Source organism: Leopardus geoffroyi, chromosome C3 (genome assembly GCF_018350155.1).
Source record: "Leopardus geoffroyi isolate Oge1 chromosome C3, O.geoffroyi_Oge1_pat1.0, whole genome shotgun sequence".
Taxonomy (NCBI): Eukaryota; Metazoa; Chordata; class Mammalia; order Carnivora; family Felidae; genus Leopardus; species Leopardus geoffroyi.
The window spans coordinates 59,288,959-59,311,798 of NC_059338.1; the positions used below are offsets into that span (position 1 = coordinate 59,288,959).

General features: G+C 42.5%; 1 protein-coding gene and 1 long non-coding RNA gene across 4 annotated transcripts in view; one reads left to right on the forward strand and one right to left on the reverse strand.

Moving 5' to 3' along the window:
- Positions 1-812: 812 nt before the first annotated feature.
- On the forward strand, positions 813-12,182 carry LOC123585184. Its single transcript, XR_006705968.1, has 3 exons — positions 813-926; positions 3,618-3,620; positions 12,172-12,182. It is a non-coding gene; the product is annotated as an uncharacterized LOC123585184 (long non-coding RNA).
- Positions 10,701-22,840, reverse strand: part of POU2F1 (POU class 2 homeobox 1) — a 178,112-nt gene continuing 165,972 nt past the window's right edge. For all 3 annotated transcript variants that reach the window (XM_045453056.1, XM_045453059.1, XM_045453057.1), the window contains 3 exons: positions 15,753-16,095; positions 14,676-14,764; positions 10,701-11,240 (listed from right to left, as the gene is read on the reverse strand). In XM_045453056.1, the coding sequence (XP_045309012.1) occupies positions 10,930-11,240; positions 14,676-14,764; positions 15,753-16,095 (743 nt within the window). In that variant the 3' untranslated portion in view covers positions 10,701-10,929. The remainder of the gene's footprint in view (positions 11,241-14,675; positions 14,765-15,752; positions 16,096-22,840) is intronic.

A 22,840-nucleotide genomic window follows, 5' to 3' on the forward strand; every position in this document is an offset into this window, starting at 1 on the left:
CTGGGGCAGTGAGGCTATACAAAAGCCACCCAGATTGCAAAGTTACCTAAGGAGAAATGTAAAAGGACTCCCAATCAACTACTTAGAAATTGTCACTGCCTCATTAAAGCTGCTGGACAATTTTGGAAAGAATCATTTACACCACATCGTTAAGTTTCCACAAAAGAGAACTCAAACTCACATTTTAAACTTAAGTACATAAAACAAAAGTTTTGGGAGGCCAAGGGGCCAATACCCCTTATGACCCTCCCTCGACAACAGTGGAAAAACACCCCTGAATCAATATTAAAAAAAAAAAAAGAAAGAAAGAAAGAAAAAAAAAGTCAAAGGAAGAAAAGAGAAAGGTGGTGGTGGTGGGGGGAGTTAAGATATTTAAAGACAGAGAGAGAAAAAAAAAAAAAAAAAAAAGCATCTTTAGGAAAACACGATCACGGTCTGTTTAAAACAAAATAAAATCCCTGTCGGGAACGGTAATCAGCAAATATGCAATCCAAATTGAACCCGGTGGAAGTTTATTACTGAATATTATGTACACTCAGAACTTTTTCATTTTCCTTTTTATTATGAACACCTAGGCAGTGAAAACTGTTATGTTAATACATACATAGACACACCCAAAACATACAAAAATACTATTATTTCAAACTACTAAGAATAGGACAGTTCAGTTATTTTCATGCTATGACTTTAAGAGCATTACACTGAAACAAACAAGAAGTTAAACGACATTTTTTTTTTTTTTTAATATCCCAGAAATATACCAAAATATACATCTAAGCTTTGGAATTACTGAGGTTACACTAATGCAAGTGCTGGGTAATCGTACTTAATACACAAGTCTAAGGTTCTGCAGGAAAGAAATCATCTTTGGTATCTGCATCAGGCTAATATTATTAACATTTGGATTTTGCTTTGGGATAGAGCTTGTATGACCCTAGAACCAAATACCCGCCCCGCCCCCAATCAACTGAGATTAAAAAGATCCATGTAAAAAGTTCCTTCATTTGCAAGCCCCCCACCCCCACCCCCGAGTTAAAAAGTCACAGGCATCTACCTAGCACAAAGGTTGTGAAATACAATGCATAGTTGCACAGTGGTGCTGCAGAAAGGAAACCAACTACGGTAAGGAGAAACGAAAAGCTCGATAATCATTCTGCACGTTTTCTCACAAACAGGGCAGAGCCACTTCCAAGCAGTTCCAGTAAAGGAGAGAAGAAAAGGCTTAGAAGGGCACCTTGGCGTGTACTCACTGTCATGACCCCAGAGGTCCAAGCACCCAGCAGAGCAGCCAGTCCTGCACCAGTGTCTTCAACGTCCCCCCACTCTGTGGGTCCGGCGGCCCGGCAGCAGGCCTTGGCCTCCCAGCTCCCCCGTGCTAAAAGCCCCTGTGGTGACCGTGGTTGCTGGGGGGGTGGCTCATCACGGAGATGGCGGCTTTTTTATTGTTTTGGAAAATCTGAAATGCCAATTTGTTCCACGGCACATTCACAGGTTGGCCAGAGCAAAACTACCGAGGACGCACCTCTGCAAACCCGAGCACATGGAAAACAGACCCCCCGCCCTGCCCTTCCCGTGGGTCACAGCACCCCACCCCCACCCCTAGCCTCACTCCTCTAAATGCCAGGACGCCACAGACTGGATTGATGCTGAAGACTTCTCTTTTCTTTGGTTTTTTTGTTTGTTTTGAGTTTATACAATCATTAAGGAATCTTTGGTTTTGGCTGGAAATTTAAAAAACAAAACAAAACAAAACAAAGAAACCACCCTCCCCTGGCTTATAGCAGCAGTATTAAGACCTGGCAAAGCTTTCTTTCAACACTGGGGGTGGGAATTGAAGGCTGGGAACTACATTCAAAGAAAAGGTGAAAGGGCTGGGGATGCAGCTTCTAAAGAGCCCGTCGGATACAAGATTGTCAAATAATAATAATATTAATAATAATAAAAACTTAAATATTTGGATTTATTATTATTATTTTTTTGGTCATGACAAAGGAAAAAAAGTGAAATGTGTATGCAGCAGTCAGCTTAAAGGAGCCTTTGGTGTCTTTTTCCCTTCCACCCAAAGTCCTGAAAATGAGCAGAACCCTGAGGCCGCAGAGGGGGACAGGACGCTCCCACCCCAGCAGGCGGGGGCGGGGAGAGCTGGCCAGCCCCCGGAGACAGGGTGGCAGGGAGAGCGGATGTTGAGAGACCTGCGAAGACCCCCTTGCAACGAAAAGAAACAGAAGATTGCAATTTGCCCTCAGTTTGCAGTAGCTTTTCAGCAGCGACATTCAGAGGCTTTAGGAGGTCCCACCCTAGGCTGCAGGTCCTGTGGTGCTATAGGCCAGAGTTCAACGTTACTTAGAGGAGGGGGGGCGGACTTGGCAACTCTGGAGGGTTGAGAAAGCTACAGCAAGTTACTCAATCACGAGTTAGAAATGAGGTATACGACAGTCCTGGACTTGGGGTGGGCGGAAGTGCCACCCTTACTCACCCAGCCTTTGCTATTACCATAGAGGGAGGAACTCGACCTGCCCTCTGACGCGGCTAACGCGGGAGGCCTCCCTCCCGGGACTGAGTAAGGCGCTCAGGCGGACGGGAGAAGCCCGGAGAAGTCGGTCTGCCTCTCCCTGCGTCTCCGGGGGGCCACACCACCGATGCCGCAGAGAGCCCAACGCTGTGACACGCCTGCAAAGTCTTCCGCTCCCCCCCCCCCGCGCCCGCCCCCAACATATGCAGTTTTAAACACACCCGGGCTGGCATCGGTCCACTCGATTCTTAGAAAAGTTCCGTGCCTTCTGCAGACCTGGGCAGGGCGAGCGCCACAGACGTGGCATCCCCACACGCCTACAGCTACAGCCTTTCCTGACAGAACCCCCTCCGTTTCAGCCTCTGAAAGTGCATCTCCTTTCCTGCTGCGTTGTCAGACTCAAGGACGGTGGGAGGGGGCCGGGGGCCAGGGGGCTGGGGGGGCATGGCCTTCCCTCCACGGGGCTCTGTCCTTTTTCACGGTTTCATTCGAAGGAGATTCTAATTTTAAAGAAGCGTTTGGAGGTCTCATTTTTCACACGGCACTGTATCCGGCTGTCTGCCTGCAGACTTTGGGATATAACGTTAGAGAACTCAATGCTGCTGCCAGGTTATGAAAGAAGCCTTAAAAGCTGCTTTTGTAAGGTTGGGGCTGACTTAAAACAAGGATGAACAAGTAAACAAAGAAAACGCGGGGGAACTTTGCAGCAGACCTCAATGTTTTTTACAGTAAATTAACTTTCGGGGTCTGACCTTTTTGACAGTGTCCTGGGTCTGAACTAGATGGTGGTGCCGGGGGAGGGGGGGGGCTGGAGCCCCGTGCCGAGAGGGGGCAGATGCAGCGACACAGAAAGAACCAGACACCGCGCCTGCCCTCCGCGACCCGTGCTCAAAGTGGTGTTCCATCACGCACACCTTGTTTCCCGTAACTTCTGTTTCAAGTGCTCTTATCTTCAATATCCCTATCACCTACTTACAAACCTATCTAGCGCTTTGAAAGGTCACACAATATTAATACCACTTTTATATAATGTCAGAACAATCAGATTATTAATAAAGCTTTCATGAAGTTCTGCAACCTGATCAATTTTTGACGGAATATTAAGAGAGTAATAAATGCCTTTTCCCTCTCTCCCTTTCTGTGTCCCATCAATAATACACCAAGACAATGAACTTCTCAACTCCCTAGAACCCATGTATAAAACCGTTCTGGAACAATACAGCTCCCTGGGAGAATAAAGGAGTTTTGGTTTTCCATGTAATCCTGCTCTTGAAAATGCTTATCCTTTTTAAGTGACAGAACAGAGATAGCACATCTAGGGATCATCTGAACTCAAACAGGCTGTACTGGTTCTATTTATAAGTGTTAGATGAAGGGAAATAAAGAAAAAAAAAAAAACCTCTACCCCCATATTTTACGCCGCCCCCCCGCCCCCCAATTTGCCAGCAATTCTAAGAACATCACTGCTACACTGAGCAACTCTATCCATCTTTACAGAGCCAGCAGAGCGAAACATAATTCATCTCTTTTCCAAAGCCAGGACAACCAAGACTTCCTTCAAAATGTGGGTAAGGGAGGAGAGAAAAGAGGGGAGAGGAAAAGGAAAGAGACATAGGTACAGCCTTTCCAAATTTCAGCCTTTCACTCCTATTCTCTCTGCCTGTTTTGAAAACGTTAAGACTAAACAATGACATAGCAGTGTCTTTGGTATCTAAACCAAATCCCACTCGGGTTCGGTGAGACGGATGGTTTATTTAAAAATAACCTTTCTGGAGGCAGAGTCCATACCTGAACGTGGAGAGCCACGGCAGTCTGCCCCAGAGTATGGGCAGAAAGGGTGCTTTGGTATTTCCCAAGCCAGCATTTCTCATCCACATTCCCACCAGGAACACCGCTCTCCTCAGTCTCACCAACCTACCAGTCCCCAGAGGTCACGCCTTATCACACGAGTGAGGCAAGCAGGCTGGCTTTCAACTGCTCGGGTCGGTTTTACTTCTGTTTGCATTTTTGGTCTAGACGGAATTAGCCTTGGCATGAGAAAAGGAAGGAGGGCTTTGCAATGTTGCCAACGTGACAGAGGGTGGCAAAAAAGAACCTGTTCCACTTTAGTTTTCCTAGTTGAGGATGCAGCACTTGTCTTTCCTTTCCGAATGAAATGGCGCATGCCTGCTTCGGCCTCCGTTTCTCAACCACACACCCAGATGGATGTCCACACACGCGTCCTTCGCCCAAGCTCTTGCCACACAGAGAGGTAATGAATCCTTAGGAGGGACTGGCAGGGTCTGGGGGCAAGGGTGGCCATAGGAAGGGGCACACACACATGCCTTAGGGGACCCTGAAGCTAAAGCACCGCCCATGTGTAACCCACACGCTGCAGTGCAGGTCAAACCACGGAGAGGCCGACGAATCCCAAACCCACTGCAGAGATAATCAAGTTTCCTTTGGCAAGACAGACACGAGGAAAAACAAACACACATGAGCAACATTTTCCTTCTAACATAATCAATTTCTCCTCTCCCCACCCCAACCCTCCCTAACCCTATAAATTGTAACCTATAAACAGGATCCCAAATACATACAGCATCAATCGTGTTTATCAACCGTAATAAACATCAGTTCAACTAAATGCTACAGCTAGAATTATTTCCACTATTTATAAAGGTTTTTTTCTTTTTTCTTTTTTTGGTTTTTAGATTAAAACCAGGTCTGTAACAATGCTAAGCTACGCTGAGGTATTTTATGAAGGTGCCAGAAGCTAGCTGTTACCCACCAGCGTTACCCTCACAGATTAAGGTATCACCATTCAAAAAGAAAAGGAAGAGGAGGAGGGGGCTGAAAGGAGCTCCAGATCACAGAATCAAAGTAGGATTCACTCAATTACTGCTATTAGAAAAGGCGGAGAGAAGGAGAGCCAGAACAAGGACCTAAGTGCTTCACGAATGAGGACAATTAGAAGAAAGCAACAGCTCACAAACCATATGGAAATCTGGGTATAAACTGGACAAATCTGAGAAACAACACATTCCCTGCCTTCCTGATGAAATCCTCTCAAATTATCTTACTGGAAATCTCCGGGGTGTCCCGTTTAATCTCTTTGGATTAACGAAAGAGTGAGGCAGAACAGGGCTGGTATCAGCTTTTAATGATAAAAGCGGTTTCTTTATCCTACTCCTGTTCAAGCTCACATTTATTGATACTGTGCGCGCCATTATGCCAACCTGCCTCATAGCGGATCTTAGTTATTTTTCTTAAAAGAATGGCAAAGATTCTTTTTCCTTCTCAAAAATGAAGGTAAATGCTAAGAAAGATTTACCATCTTAAAGTGTCATCTTCAAAATGTTTTAAGACTGAAAATGACTTCAAAATGGCCAGGGCTATGATTAGATGAACAGTGTCATACATTAAATGCTTTATATACGCATATACAAAATGAACCCATCAATGGTTATGATCAAATGAATCCACCAACTGTTGCCCATTTGAATAACTTTAAATTTCAGGTCTTGAGAGCCATTTTCTTGGTAGCATGGATGGTTTTTTAATATTTTCAGCTGCAAGAAACATGGTTTGGAGAATAAACTTTAAATTCATCAATTTTAGATGCTGAATCGATGGAAAAGAATTTGGCCAACATCTCATCATGAATTGTTGAGGCTCTTCTTCGACTGAAGGCTATCAAACCGTAGACTGACCTCTGGGGTGCCCGTAGGGGGTCTGACCCGGCGGATACTGCCAGCAGGAGGTCTGGGCAGGCGCCACTCCCCACCAGCTCCCCACAAGCTCCCCACCAGCGCTACCCACCAGCCCTGGGGCTCGGTGCACGCGGACGTCTCCCGGCTGGCACTTCTCCCTTTTCTTCCTATCTCAACGGGTTTACTTTTTTCTCGGTGAAGAAAGTTTGGGGAGGATGACATGGGTTGGGAACAACTGTAGACTATGAACTACAAAGAGTTTCTTCTGTACGTTTATTATATACACTGACTGCAATGTTTACTATCAGGGTTTGGAGCTTCAAATATCTACAGATATGATTTCCTATATATGCAAATGTATCCAGCTTTCCCAGCAATTTAAAGAGAAAATTTAATGTTAAAGATTGGGCTGACCTTAAATCTTGTGTCAAGAAAATATCTGTGCTTCTGGATAATACAGACAAGATTCCCCCATCTTCCCAAATACATGAGGGATAACAGGGCAAAATAACATAAAAAAGAGGTATAATTGTGCTTTTTTTCCCCCCAACAATGAATGAATTATGTAGAACAAAACAGCATGATCATCTCACAAAAAGTCTTTTAATTAACCTTATTTTCCCTTAAAAAAAAAAAAAAAAAAAGGATCGTTAACTTCTAATAATGCTACCATGAAGTACAAATAGGTATGGTCCTACACAAAATGAAAGTTGGATTCCTTTGGTTCCGTTGCTTGAGTAATAAGCTGAGTAAATTGGGATGGTATTGGTCTTTCTTATCAGATAAATAAAAGGAAGCGTGTATTGTGTCAGGTAATAGAGATGAACATTTTTTTAATTCTAAAAAGCTGCTTATATAATTCAGAAACATTTAAACTAATATACAGCACTCAACTTATTTCTTAAATCAGGAACAATAATATTGTTCCAATAAGAAGCCCTTTTCTAGGTCTTTCTGCTCTGTCCTTCAGATTCACACAGGGTATAAATAAAGTTCATGACCAAATTGCACTGCTTGTGATAAGCAGGATTCAATTACATTCACCACTCCCTGGGGAGGGCCCATTACCATGGGCAAATACAGAAATATAGTATCACTATAAATGCATTCAGAATTAGTCTTTGGTTTAGTATGTATTCACCAAATTCAGGGAGGAAATAAAATCTGCATAAACATGGAGGTGGGGGGGGGGGGGGGCGGGGAGGGAGAAGAAGAAGAATGTACAATGAGTTCTGATGACCGATCTGGCCCAACCGCTTAGAAATGCAGAAACTACCAAACACCTCTTTTTGGTCAAATGGCCCCCTTAATTTCCAGACTTTCCCATATAAGGTGGTTCAAAGTCAAGTCTGAGTACCTTAGCTTAGGAGATTCACTCAATTCAAAAAGCATTTCTTGAGATGATAACTATAATATAAAGTAAAAAAGGACTCAAGGTTGAGTCATGAAGCCATATGATCAGCAAAATGTCTAGGGATGGTGGTGGGGAGTGATTTTAAGCTAAATACCTATCAACAAACTGTTTTAGTGTTTCCTGTGTACATGTACAAATGTACCTTTCATTTTACAACTTGTCTTTAAATAAGAAAAGAACGAGAAAATTTTTAAATGTTACCTTTGTCTAAGGATTTCTTTCTTTTAAGCACGGATTTTTATGCTGGTTTAAGGTTTATCCTCATGAAGTGATCCACACACACGCGAAAAGGCAGAATCCCCTTACCCCAGGCTGACTAGAGAACACAGACAGGGCAGAGAACAGAAGCCCATCGTCCTGACATTTAAAGCTTAGTATCTTTAAGACATTAAAGTCCATTGGTGAACCTTGTTTAGGAGCGGGAGCATCTTTTGAACCACACAGGAAAACACACACACAAGCACAGCCTTTCTTTGCCCTTCCTTTTAATCCACTGGGTTTGAGTCTCTTAGGACTCCACACTTCCTTTGGCAGCAGTTTTGGGAAATTAATGCTATAACCTCTAGAATCTGGGACGGTGGGTATCAGCATTTCCCTCCCTGAATCCTTCCTCCTAACTTACCACTCCCGGGGGAGGGACTCATTATAATGGGCAGCTACTATTAGTGATAGCCCTAAAACCATTTGCACAGACTAAAGTTAGAGATGTCAAGTTGGGATACAAGATGAAACTGAACAACATCAGAGAAGATGGAGAGGAGAAAAATTAGTAACCGACACTGCCATTCTATTTACACACCGAACTAAATACACTAGTTAAAATCAAGTTAATGTCTGCCCAGAGGATATTACAATTAACCAACATAAAAGATTAAAACAAGCAGCAACTTTTATATAAAATAAAGACAAATGAAAAAAGAAATTGTCAGTAGCATCTATCTCCTCAATGTGTCTGAAATGCACGTTATAAACTAGTCCATTAGTACAGCAGCTTGCTAAAAATTGACTTTGGTTCAAGCTTAGTTAAAAAAAGAAAACAAACAAACAAACAAAAAAACGACAACATAAAAAAAACACACCACACATAAAAAAAGGTGGATGGACATTATTTGTTAGTTTCCCTGCTTGCAGTTCACTGATTTTGGAGGGATTTTAGGGAAGGTGAACGGTGAGAAGAGGAAATTTAGGTTGATAATTAAATACTCCGTGAAATAAAACGGGAAGACAGAAGCAACAAAAGAAAAATTAACAAAGGGACTAAATCCGTTTCTGGCCATTTAATATTAAGGTGCCTGTCTCCCACTTGGACGATCACACACAAAAATACACGCTGTATCTGTATCACTGCCTTTCCCAACACTGTGAAGAGACAAACACACAGACTCCAAGCTCTCTTGGGGACATAAGCAGAGCAATCAGAACGAAAACGACCTGTCCACTCTCTCTCAGACCCCAGCTCGAAAGGGGGGAAAGTGCAGTCTTGGGCCACTGGAGATGAAAGCAGGCAGCCACAGATACCAAACGGGAACCTGATCTCCAATAAGAGGGGGGGCTCAGACGAGCCGCATCGCAGTGATCCAGTCGTCCGGGAAATGTTTTGGTACAGACAAAACATCATAATAGTACGCTGACACAAAGGGGAACTGAATTTCCAAGTTACCCTCATTCCTCTTCATCTACTTCCATAAACTCTTCCTTTCGACGGGCTCATTTACATCGTCTAGAAACACCCTGAAAACAATTCCGGAAGCTAATCACTTTCTACAGCGTACAGCGAGACGTGTATTGCCGTTCTGACCTACCGAGCTGGAGCATCACTAATAAACCAAGGAGACACTTGAGGTGTGTGCAAAGTTCCTGCTCAAAGTCCTTCAAAGGTTCTAAGACCCCGTGCCCAGCTAGTAAGTGCATTCTCCAGTCAGGGAAGCAAGGAGAGTCTTAAGGTTAGAGGAATTTACACGTCGTCCAGTGAAAAGGAAGTCTGCGGCCACCGGAAAAGGTGGGAGCCTCAGACTCTTCCCATCACACCTCTTTGGGGGATACAGACTCGATGGCAACAGTCTAGGGGAGTTCCTTCAGAACACAACAGAAGGGAGGAGCTTCCCGATTTCAAGAAGTCAATTCGCTCTTTGCCAAGTAAATGAAAGGAAGTTTGGATGAAAAACTTTCACAAAATGGAAACAAACAAACAAACACACCCAACAGTAGGAGCATTTCTCAGGAGACAGGGAATCAGGAGAACCACCAAGTCAGGTGTCTGCAGTAGTCTTTGCTCTTCGGAACCAGATCCTGCCCTGCGACACACGCGGCCGTCTCCACGGACAGCAGACGCCGCCCCGGTGCACCGCAGGATCTGGGCCTCAGGGTCATTCAATGATCCGGGGTGAGTGAGAGCTACAGTTCAGCAGGAATTGCTTCCTACACAAAAGTGCTCCGAAGGCACCACCTGATGGGGGAGGGGGCGTGTGTGGAGCGGGAGTGTTTGCACACACTGCCATCAGCTTCTGCACCAAGCCTCTTGCATAAGTGGCAAAAGAAAATAATTTTCTAGCACCTCTGTAAGAGTCATCAAGGATAAGGAAACCAGCAAGAACATTCCCCGCAGTTAAGAACGTAAGTCTCCCCTTACCCCCAAACCCTCCCTCCCCACAGTGTGGGAGCTCACTGAAGTAGGATCCAGGAGCAAGAGATAAACATGTCCAAACTATATATATATATAAAAAACAATAACAACAACAACAATAATAATAGAGATACAGTAATACAGGCCTGCCTAAATTGTACCAGTTAAGAAAGGAACCCCCAACACAATTGATACGATTATAAACACCTTGTTATGACTTACTGGCCTGTACAACAGACCCATAAAAATGATTTTTTTTTTTTAAGAAAAAAAGAAATTTAGACAAACAAGAAATCCCCTTCCTATATCGGAATTGGTAACCCACCTTAACTTGTCATCATGACTGCTGGAAATGATAAGTAGTCCTTTCACTTATGTTTTTGTTTTTGATTTTTTGTTTCTGCTTTTTTTTTTTTTTTTTTTTAATTTTTGGTTAGAAAGTTCTCCAATCCATGAAGCAATCCTGAAAAGACAGTGTTTTATTACAAAATTAGGCAAATGTTGTCCTGTCTCCATCCTTTTTTTTTTTCCTCTGGTAGGCGTTTTTCTCCTTTTCTCCCTTCTCTCCCTTGCTTGCTGTTGAAACATGGCAAGAGGAAGCCAATCACATTGTTCAGTCTCAGCCTGGCTGGCAGGCCCCTCGCGCGGCAGGTGGCAAAGGCTGGTGGCAGGCCCCGCGCGGCCCCGCTCACTGTGCCTTGGAGGCGGTGGTGGTGGTGGAGGCGGCCCCGCTGGCAGAGGCCACCGTGAAGAGAGAGTTCTGGATGGACTCGGCGGACGTGGAGGTGGCGTGGAGGCTGGCTACAGGCCCAGAGTTCCCTGCGGAGGCTGCGGCGGCGGAGACCAAGCTCACTGGGTTGCTGGTGAGCAGAGAGAGGTTCTGAGGGTTCAGGAACAGGGGGGCAGTCACGATGTTGGGGGCTCCTCCCGCATTGGCAAATACCAGGTTCCCAGTCGCATCCAGTGACGTTATTGGAAGAGAGCCACCAGAAGCGAGAGCTACAGACAAAACCCCCCCCCAACAGGCAGAAAAGAGAATGTTAAAACCATTCTAGAGAAGCCAAGTAACACATCAAGGGTGCCGAGGCTTCCTACAGCCCAGGTGGGAACGGTGCAGCCCTTAATTGACTTGTGTTCTTCACATACTGCCATCCTGTCACCAAACGAAGTTTCCTTATGATTTTGAAAGCACCTAAATAGGCTGAAATTCTAACTAATTTAACGAGCACAAGCAGGATAGGTGAGAGGGGAGAGTTAAGAACTGTCTCATGAATCAGAGCTACGCTGCCATCTCAGAACCTCAACTCTATTCCATCTTCCTACAAGTATTTTTAAATCTGGTCGTTTTGTTTTTAATGAAGATTGCCGATTGTAACCCTCTTCCATTCAAAAGACAAACTAGCTACGGTGATGGGGGCATTAAAATATAATTAGCTTTTATCAAACTAACTGGCATTATTGATAAATTTGAGCATTTTGGTATGATGGACAAGATAAAAACCACCCTTCTAAAATGACCTTAGTTCTAAAATAATTACATATTACCAAATACGGTGTAAGGTGAAGTTAATTTTTCACTTGCTGAGGCATCACATTTGATTCCCAGGACTTATACAAAGGAGAATGAGGAGGGCAGTAGAGATGTATGGACGCGGTGGCCTCAGGGGGTTATCTAAGGTTGGGACTTGCTTTCATGCATGAAAATTGCTCTTTTAATGCTGTTCCATTATAGCACCCGAATTACTCTTCCACAGAAGGCATTAATGAACTTTACTTTTAAATAACTGGCACTCTCATTTAGTATCTTTTTCTGTTATCTGGCAACCCTTCCAATATCCTCCCACCCATATAACCACATTTTCACATGTAGGTTTGAGGGGGTTTCTAATGGCATTATTTGGTTGATATCTGGGGCACCCAGTTGGCATAGTCGGAAGAGCATATGACTTTTGATCTTGGGGTTGTGAGTTAGAGCCCCACTTTGGGTGTAGACATTACTTAATAAATATTTTTTAAATTGTGTGTGGGGGGGGCACCTGAGTGGCTCAGTGGGTTGAGCACCCAACTCTTGATTTCAGCTCAGGTCATGATCCCAGGGTCATGTGATAGAGCCCCAACGTCGGGCTCCGAGCTGGGCACAGAGCCTGCTTAAGATTCTCTCTCTCTGTCTCTCTTTGTCCCTCTCCCCTGCTCACACTCTCTCTAAAATAAAAAAAATAAGAAAAAGTAAAATTCCAATAAATCTAGATTAAAAACTTTTGGCTGATTTCATATATAACGAAAGCTAGAGGGACTGACTTGGACATGATCATACAAAGAGCACAGATCGGTGAGATTTGGTGCAGCTTTAAGTTTTCTGAGATTCTAGGTTCAGGGGCATAGAAGAGTTCTAGATATTCCCAGACAGTACTTGTTCTGTACTCAGCTGTGCCCTGGGGAAGGCATTTGCCTCTGTAGCATCACTAAAGCCCAGAGGTTTCCTCATGTAAGAGCAAAAGTGATTTATCACAAATCTTATGCCAAAAAGAAATCCTTGTATACCAAAAGGTTTACAGCTCTAACCATCAATTTTACATATGATTTCATCAAGGAGAAAGTCAATATAATGTAAGGTAGTCATTCTAATGATATATTAGAAGAAATCATTCTAATATATATAGAAAGAGTATTTAGAAATATATATTTAGAAGAAATATATATTCAGTCATCTGAATGACCAAATTGGTATTTCTCAGATATATCTGGTCTACATCCACAGTTCCTGAAAACACTTCAGAGCCAAAACCATGAAACGGGTCTTGATATCAGTGAAGGTGACTTTTGGATGCCACCCAAGGGCGGGGACGGGTTGCCCCTAGGACCAACCATGTGATCTGAGGGTTGGAACTTTTAGTCCCACCCCCAACCTCACATGATGGGAGGGGAACATGGAGTTTGAATCAGCCAACGGCCAATGACTTCTTAGTCAATCATGACTGTGTCATGAAGCTTCCTTAAAAACCCAGCGGGACAGCTTTTGGGTCTTGTCTGGAGAGCCTCCACTCTTGGAGAACCAGAATACTTCTATGTGCCACTGAGCCAGACCTCAAACTCCACTGCGGACAGAAACTCCTCTGTTTGGGACCTCATCCTATGTATCTCTTTATCTGGCTGTTGATTTGCATACTTTATCATATCCTTTAACAAACTGGTAAATGTGTTTCCCTGAGTTCTGTGAGCCGCTCTAGCCAAGTAACAGAATCAATCTAAGGAAAAGGTTGTTGGAACCGCCAATCTGTAGCTGGTCAGAAGCATAGGTAATAATAACCTGGGCTTACCACTGGTGTCTGAAGGGGAGGGAGGAACGGTTTTGTTGGACTGAACCCTTACCCTGTGGAATCTGATGCTATCTCTAGGTAGACAGTGTCAGAGTTAAGTTAAAGTCTCAGATACCCTGCTGGTCTGCAAGGCTTGCTTGGGGTTGTGGGGCACGTTGAAACTGGGTCCAGGAAACCCAGAAGTATAATCTAATCTAAGTCATGTCTTAGGTTTGTCTGTAACTCATATTCTCTATAGTATACTGCAGAGATATCATCCATGAAACACTAATCTTAACTGAGGTTGGCTAAGAGCATATTTTTGGCCCCAAGAGCTCTCATTTAAGTATGAACCATTCAAATTTTAAGACACACACACACACATACTCTCTCTCTCTCTCTCTCTGATTTATATAGTGATGTCTCAAACTGTTTTCCTGAGTCACGTAACATAGCATCTTAGCATATAAAGCTCAGAAGCTAAATAAGGCAAACCCTTCACATACGGAATGAATGGATTTAGACCCATTTTAGACTGGATAGCATGCGAAGGCCAAAAGAAACCCAATGCGCTTGGAAAAGAGACAATCCAAGAGAATATACATTCTGAACCGATGGGGATATACAAAGGGCAGAACTTAACAATTGAAAGTACTCTTGAAGTCTATATAATGTGCTCCAAGGTTAATCCTTATAGGACCTCCTCCTATGTGGCTCTCATATGTGGGGGTGGGGCTGGGGCCTGGGGAATTTATCTTGGTGGTGTTTACCTGGGGATGGGTCTTGGATGACTACTTAGATAAATTTATCAGGGGGAAATTCTGCCTCGAAGTCTATTCACATAAGATAAATATCAGCATAACAATTCCTGTTATTTTGTTTGTTTTTTTGTAATATTCCAAACTAAGCATATTTCCTGTTCTTACAAATTAACACCTATACTTCTTGTAGAAAGTAGAAGGACTTGTAGAAGTCCTTTTTTTCACAAGGACATTTTCTTGGTCCTCAAGTTAGCATGATCAATTCAACCACTTTTCCCCATCACCTTTACCTCTAGCAAAGCAAACGTCCCTCATTAAAAACAAACAAACAAACAAACAAACCCAAAGGTCTAAGTAAGGGGAAAAATTCTACTGACCTTGAATAGTTGCCAGTGTACTGTTGCTCATGAGAGCCGGGCTGAGAGCACCGCCCAGGGTCCCTGGATTGAGACTGAGTAAGGCACCTCTGAAAGTCCAAAAGAGCAGTCACTTTGTTACAATGTAGGCACATCTGTCATTTTGACAATACACCCAAAGGAATAAGAAAAAGGAAAATGCAGCTGGGGAAGTACATGGAAATATCTGTTATTCTCCTTCTGAGAATAAGCTTTGGTTACTGCCTTCTTTGATGCTTACTTGTACAAAGCGAAACGAGGATATGATCCACACAAAACCTAAAACCTGCAGAGTCATGCTGACTTTTCTTCGAATTACCTCATTCTTGGGGCGCCTGGGTGGCTCAGTCAGTTAAGCGCCGACTTCGGCTCAGGTCATGATCTCATGGTTTGTGAGTTTGAGCCCCACGTCCGGCTCTGTGCTGACAGCTCAGGGCCTGGAGCCTGGTTCAGATTCTGTCTCTCCCTCTCTCTCTGCCCCTCCCCTGCTCACGTCCTGTCTGTCTCTCTCTCTCAAAAATAAATACACATTAAAAAAAAAATTAAAAACAAAAAATGAATTACCTCATTCTTTTTTTCCCCCCAAAACAAAACAAAAAGATGCCAGAGAAAGGCACATATTGAAAAAGGAATCTTTCCTGTTCGATAATATAAAAAACTGGGGATCTTATGACTCTGCATCTTGTCGGTGTTTGAAAATCAGAAAGCAGACAGTTGAGAGAGCTTAGGTGGAGAATGCAGAAGAGTGAGCCAGGAATTGTGGGCTTCCGTCCGGGCCCCACCGCTCGGGCAGATCAGCTCTAGTGGCCTGTTTTCCGCGTCCTCACCTAGAAATGATGGTAGGATGGCCGCCCTCCCCGAGCGTTAAGAAAGCGGAGTCCGGCCGCAGGAAGGCCCTTGCACCCCCAGAGCCTCCCACTCCAAAGAGCTGATGGCTCTAAAGAGGGTTTCTTTTGCTTTATGCATTTCAGATGGAGACGGTCTCCCCTACGAGCGACTCCGGGGAGCACTGACTTCTAGCGGTCTCTCGGGGGTGACCGAGGTGCGAACGCTCCTTACCCAGCTGCGAACTGCGAGGGCGCCATCAGGCCTGGGCTCAGTCCCGCGGCGGCGGCCATGGCGGCGAGACTGGCGTTGGCCGGCAGCTGCGCGGCCCCTTGGAGGGCAGCGGCCGCCGCCGTTTGCAACCCTGACGCCGTCACCATCACCTGGCTGGTGCCGAGAGGAGAGGACAGAGTGGAGGTGGTCTGCGTTGTGCTGGTCTCGCTGGCGCCGGATGCCTCGGAGGCGGAGGCCGAGGCGGACGGGGAGGGGCTCAGCGAGGGGGACGTGACTGCGGAGGAAGCTGGCGGCGCGGTGGAGATCACGGTGGCAGTGTTGTTGGAGGTGCTGTCTGTGGTGCCTGCAGAGAGAACCAGAGGAGAAAGTGCCCTTCGGTGGCTGCTTCTGGAAGAACGGTGCTCTGGACGCAACTGCGAACAAGCTAATCTCCCATCCAGGAACCTCTGTGTCCTTCTTTATTAACCTCGTTTTGCGTCTCTATGGAAACTAACCACAAAAACAAACACTTTAGAACCAAAACCACGGACCCCGGTTTAAGAGGCAAGAGCAATAAAGCGGCCATGAAAGAAACAGAGAACACAGATTTCCATGTCCAATTTCTTATTCAGAACATAAAGAATCACAGCAGCTCTGACTATGGAATACAACTGGTCTGGGGAAGAAACATATGAGCAAAAAAGCTACTTGTATAGAGTTGTCTCTATAGAAAAATCAAAACTGTGGCACCTGGGTAGCTCAGTCGGTTAAGCAACTGACTTCGGCTCAGGTCATGATCTCGTGGTTCGTGGGTTCGAGCCCTGCATTGGGCTCTATGCTGACAGCTCAAAGCTTGGAGCTTGCTTCGGATTCTGTGTCCCTCTCTCTCTGCCCCTCCCCAACTTGTGTTCTGTCTTTCTCTCTCTCTCAAAAATAAATGAACATTAAACAATTAAAAGAAAAAAAGAAAAATCAAAACAACACAATGAAGGCAAGAAGAACTAAAAGTTACATATTCTTCTAAGTGTCAATAATAACATGTGAAAATAGTATGAAAATAACTAAGAGCCTATGTCTAGATGCTTTCTTTGCACCGAAAAATCTAAGTAGTTATTCTGTAACAAAAATCAGCTTTCCAAAAGCCTATTGTGGTAAATATTTTCTTATTCATGAAACAATAACATACAAATATATTATGAATCTCATAAAAGCATGAAAAATGGAAGCTCTAGGAAACTGTTAGTTGAGAGACCTTAAAAAATCAAGATGCCAAATTTCTTTTTGTTATGAGGAGAACAACAAACATTTGTATACAAACAACTGATTGACGTTACAAATATCATCACTGAAACACACTCACTGGAATTACTTAATCAATGCTGTCCAACAGAAACACAATAAATATGTAATTTAAAACTTTCTAGGGGCCCAACTGAAAATATCAGGAAGAAATAGGTTAAATTATTTTCAATATTATATTGCATTTAACCCAATATATCCACAAATATTATCATTTTAACATGAAACCAGTATCAAAAAAGTACTGATGTTTCTTCATACCAAGTCTTTGAAAATGGTGTGTATTTTATACTTATAACACATCTCAATTTGAACTAGCTACACTTTATGTGCTTAAAAGCCACAGGTGGCTAGGGCCTGCCGTATTGGGTAGCACAAGTCTGAAATACATCTAGAAGTCAGGCTTGTTGAGTCACAAAGGCAAGTGTGATGAAAAGAATGTTAAGTCTCTTTGCCTAAAGTAGAAATGACTCATAAGGCAGTCACAGGATAGAAAACCTTCCACAAAGTAGAAGATGCCAGCCGTCCCCAGTGAGCTGTAATTCTGATGCTATTTAGAGAGGCAAAAGAGAACAGGCCCTTTTATTTCAGTTATCAGCAATGCCACATATCACAAACACAGGCTGCCTACACTAGCTGGAACTTAATTTACTGAAACTTACTATGTTCTAGTAGATAACCAACCATATATATGTATAAAGCAGGACCTAAGTGGTATTTTCTCAGGATAGAGGACTCAAAAAGCATCTATAAATTTTCAGGATAATACTTCTGTGAGGTATAAAAGACTTGATACATTATAGAAGAACCAGACCAATCAAAACAAATATTTCAAACCATTGGAACAAAGATCTTAATGTAAAAGGTAACTTTTTGGTGATAAAATATATCATTAAACTCAAGAAGACTCTTAAAAAATTCAGTTTGGCCCTTCTAAAAGACTATTTTCAAGCCTTCTTCTGGTTGATACTAAGAACACCTAGAATTCAACTCTTTTCTCATTTTAACTCTAAGGAAATGTTGCTTTCACACATCACAGAACTGGGAGGAAATTAGACCTCTCTATTTCAGTATTGACTCTACTCTTCCCACCCCCTATACTACTGCACAAAAGTGTTACATGGTCTCAGTGAATCCGGTAAACATATCTTTCTCATTGCTAATCAAAAGGGGAGCATTTACTCCTCTTTCTGCCCTTCTCAAAAATATATACCATTCCTCCTTTATTGCTGCCGTCCCTAAGTACAACTACGTCTACGCGGATAATCATGGTTCCGTTATTTTCGCAGTTCTAAGTCTATCTGATCACTCTATCACTGAGCCTCTGATGCAGTGCTGGGTCCTACGTTGGGCAGAGTCACACTTTGACACCTGTAACAGATTCTATTTAGAAAGGTAAATGTCTTCTCTCCTTTCTCTTCTACTACTAAGACATTTCAATGTACTTTCAATCTTTTCTTGCCCAACGTCTCACCTTATCTACCCTGATTTTAACTATGGACACTACCTCCCTTTCAAAGTTCAGAAGCTGAAACCCTCCGTTTCCAGAAGACCCCTTATCTCGAGGTCAAAGGCTTAAAACAGGCTTTTCCTCACTCTCCACTGCCACTTTCAGGCAGGTCATTCAGTGTCACTCTCCTGAAATCCCATGTGTATACACGGAAAGTCCCAGTCAATGTCAGCAGCAAAGTTAACCTGGGCTGGAAGGTGACTCCAGACAGTGCAGGGCCTGCTTGGGATTCTCTCTCTCCCCTCTCTGCCCCACCCGGCTTGCTCTCTCTTATAAAATAAAGAAATAAACTTGAAAAATCTAAAAATCTTCATAAAGACACTGCCACCCTGTTTTGCAAAGTGGCTGTATGATTGTACATTCCCACCAGCAATGGATGAGGTTTCCGGTTTCTCCACATCCTTGCGAGCACTGGTGATTTCTGGGTTTTCTGATGATAGCCATTGAATGAGTACAAAACAGTATGGCTTTAATTTGCATTTCTCTAATGAGTAAAAATGTTGAGCATCTTTTCATGTGCTCGTTAGTCATTTCTATATGTTCTTTGGCAGAATATACATTAACATCTTTTGCCCTTTTACAAAATGAGGTGTTTATATTTTTAATACTTAATTGTAAGAGTTATTCATATGCTCTAGATGCTTCTTTATCAGATACAAGATCTGCAAATGTTTTCTCCAAGTCTGTGGCTTGACTTTTCATTTTCTGAAAACATCTCTCAAAGTACAGAAGATTTTGCTTTTGATAAATTCCAATTTATCATTTGCTTTTCTTCTATGAATTGTGTTTTTGGTGCTATATCTACAAACTCTTTGCCCTGTATCTACGAACTTACGCCAAAGTCATAAAGATTTTCTCCTGTTTCCTAGAAGTTTTATTTCTTACATTTAGGCCTTTGATCCCCTCTACTTAATTTCTGTGCATGGTGTTGGGAAGGATCTAAATTCATCTTCATGAATATGGATATCCAATTGTCTCAGAACCATTTGGTGAAGAGTATCTTTTCGCTACTGAACTGCTTTGGTACCTTTGTCAAAAGTCAACAGAATATAAATTTAAAGGTTTGTTTCCGGCCCCTCAATTCTGTTCTGTTAATCTACTGTTTGCCCTTATGCTAGCAGCATCCAGGCTTTATTGCACAGCTTTGCAGTAAGCTCTGAAATCAGGTATTTAAGTCCTCCAACTTCATCCTTTTTCAAATTTGTTTGGACTATTCTGGGTCCCTTCCATATATACTTCAGACAATGAGTTTATCAATTACTGCAAAAAAAATTACTAGAATTCTGACTACAATTATATTGGATCTACAGATCAATTTAAAGAATACTGTCATCTTTTTTTTTTAATACTGTCAATTTTTTAAAGTTCTTTCTTTATTTAGAGAGAGTGAGCGAGCACGTGCACGAGGGAGCGGGGTAGGGGCAGAGAGACACTAAGAGAGATGATCCCAAGCAGGCTCAGCGCTGTCAGCACAGAGCCCGATCTGGGGCTCGAACTCACAAACCATGAGCCGAAGCCAAGAGTCAGATGCTTAATTGACTGAGCCACCCAGGTGACCCTAGAGAATACTGTCATTTTAAAAATACTGAGTCTTGGTGCACCTAGGTGGCTCAATAGATTTCTTGATTTCTCTTGATTTCAGCTCAGGTCACGACCTCACAGTTCATGAGCTCGAACCCAATGTTGGGATTCTCTCTCCCCCTCTCTCTGCTCCTTCCCAGCTCATATGCTCTCTCTCTCCAAAAAAAAACCCCCAAAAAACCAACTAAACCAAAAACCAAAAAAAAAAAAAAAAAAAAACACACACAGACACATATACACACACACACACACAGAAAAACAAAAAACGAAACAATCTTCCAAACCATGAAGCTGAAGCATCTCCATTTATTTAGACTTTATTTAATTTCTCTCAGCAAATTGCAGTTCTCACTGTATAAGTCTTACACTTCTTTTGTTAGATTTATTCCCAAGTATTTTATTCTTCTCGAAGCTACTATGAATAAAATTATTTCTGTAATATCAATTTTGGTCCATTCACTGATAGAATATCCAAATGCAACTGATTTTTGTAGACCGATCTTGTATTCTGCAACAACACTCAATTCATTTCTTAGTCCTAAATAAAAATCCCTTGGGATTTTTACATACACAGAATAATGCAAATAAAGACAGTTTAACTTCTCTCCTTTCAAACTGAATGTTTTTAATTTTTCCCCCTTGTTAAGCTGGCTATGATGTCTAGCATCATGTTAAATGGAAGTCGGCAAGAGCTTGCTTTGTTCTTGATATTAGGGGGAAAAGCATTCAGTCTTTCACCATTAAGTATGGTGTTAGCTGTAGGATTTTAATGTTCTTTACCAGGTGGGGAAGTTCCTTTCTATTCCAGGTTTTTATCATGAACTGGTTGTTGGATTCTGTCAAATGCTTTTTTCATATCCACTGAGATGACAGTGTGGATTTGGCCCTTTCTCCTGTTGCTATGGTATATTGTATTATTTAATGTGCACTTATTATTAAACCAACCTTATATTCCCGGGCTAAATCCCCCTTGATGGTGGTGTATGATCTTTTCTGTATGTTACTGGATTTGATTTGCCAAAATTTACTGAGTGTTTTTGTGTATATTTTCATAAGGAATATATAGATTTATAATTTTGTGTGGTCTCTCTCTGTCCAGCTTTAGTATCAAGGTAATACTGGTTTTCTACAGTGAGTTGTGTTTCCTCTATCTTCTGGAAGAGATGGCTGAAGATTAACTTCTTTAAGTATCCGATAGAATTCGCTGCTAAAGCCATCTGGACCTAGTCTTTTTTTTCTGGGGAAATCTTTATATTAATGATTCATTTACATTGCTGACTTAAGTCTATTTAAGTTTTCTCCCTTTTTTTGAGTCAGTTTTGATAATTTGTGTCTTTCTCAGAATTTGTCCATTTCATCTAAATTGCCTTACTTTTTGGGGGCATAAGGTTGTTCATAATATTCTAGTATGCCACATAATAGACCAATTCCATTCCTAAACACATACACAAGAGAACTGGAAACAAGTCCACATAACACCCTGTACACAAATGCTCACAGCAGCAGGTATTCAAAATGGCCCCAAACTGAAAGCAACTCAAATGTCCATCAAGTCATAGACGATAAACAAAATGATGCTATATCATACGGCCAAAGAAAGGAATGAAGTCCCGATACAATCTACAGCATGGATGAACCTTGAAGAATGTTGTATTAAGTGGAAAAAGCCAGACACAGAAGGCAATATGTTATGTGATTCTACTTGTATGAAACGTCCCAAACAGGCACAACCACAGACAGAGTAGAGCAACCAGAAGGAGGGTGAGGGGTAAAGGAGGACGGACTGCTAATGGGTGTGGGGCAGCATATGGTTCATTATGAAATCCTGTTTTGGAAAAAAACCATTGGGGCAGAGCGTATTTAGTTGAGATTATGAAAGGCTGTTCTGTTGAATTTTTGCAAGGCTTTGATACACATCAGAACACAATCTTTCTGGAGTAGCACAGTCGTGATCATTCTTAGATCTATTCTAGAAACGTTTACCAGGGAGCTTCAGTGTGCCAAGCACTATGCTAGATGCTGGAAAATGGGAATGTGTCAAGCAGACAAGATTTCTCTTAGAAGATGGTAGAGTGAGGATAGGTTTTTTTCGCTTCGTTCCTAAAATCCTATCCCAGATGATGGTTAAAGAAAAGGGAGTAAGAACTCTGGGGACAGGTATCAGAAAACTTGAGATTTTGAGAGATTTGCAGAAATGAGAAACAGCTTGGGATTGGGTGGTAGGGAAACCAACTAGAGTCCGGAAGGACACAGTAGAAGACTACGGCAGAGGTGAGAATTATTCACCTCAACAGAGCCCTGAGATTCCAAGCTCACTTGTCAGAGAAAGAGAATTACAACAGAAGGGAATGACATTATTCTGAAGAGAAATTACTGTATAGTCCTGACGTTTGAAATCAATGATTGATGATATGCTATTATCTCATGTACTTAAAAAAAAAAAAATCCACAAGGATGAGAGGAACAACACTAATGTTGAAAACAAGCAAAACAAACGGAATTTCAAATGAATAATGTAACTACACTGAAGAGGCTATATAAAAAGACCTAATCGAAATAACTTCTGAGCACAGTATTTGGACTACATACCTTCAGGTTAAAGACAAGAACTCTAAACAAACATAGAACTCCAATTAGTAGGCCTTTTCTGTTCAGAAACATGGGCTAGCAATTTTGAAACCACTGTGTTTTCACTATAGGTTTGAGCAGTTAACGATCT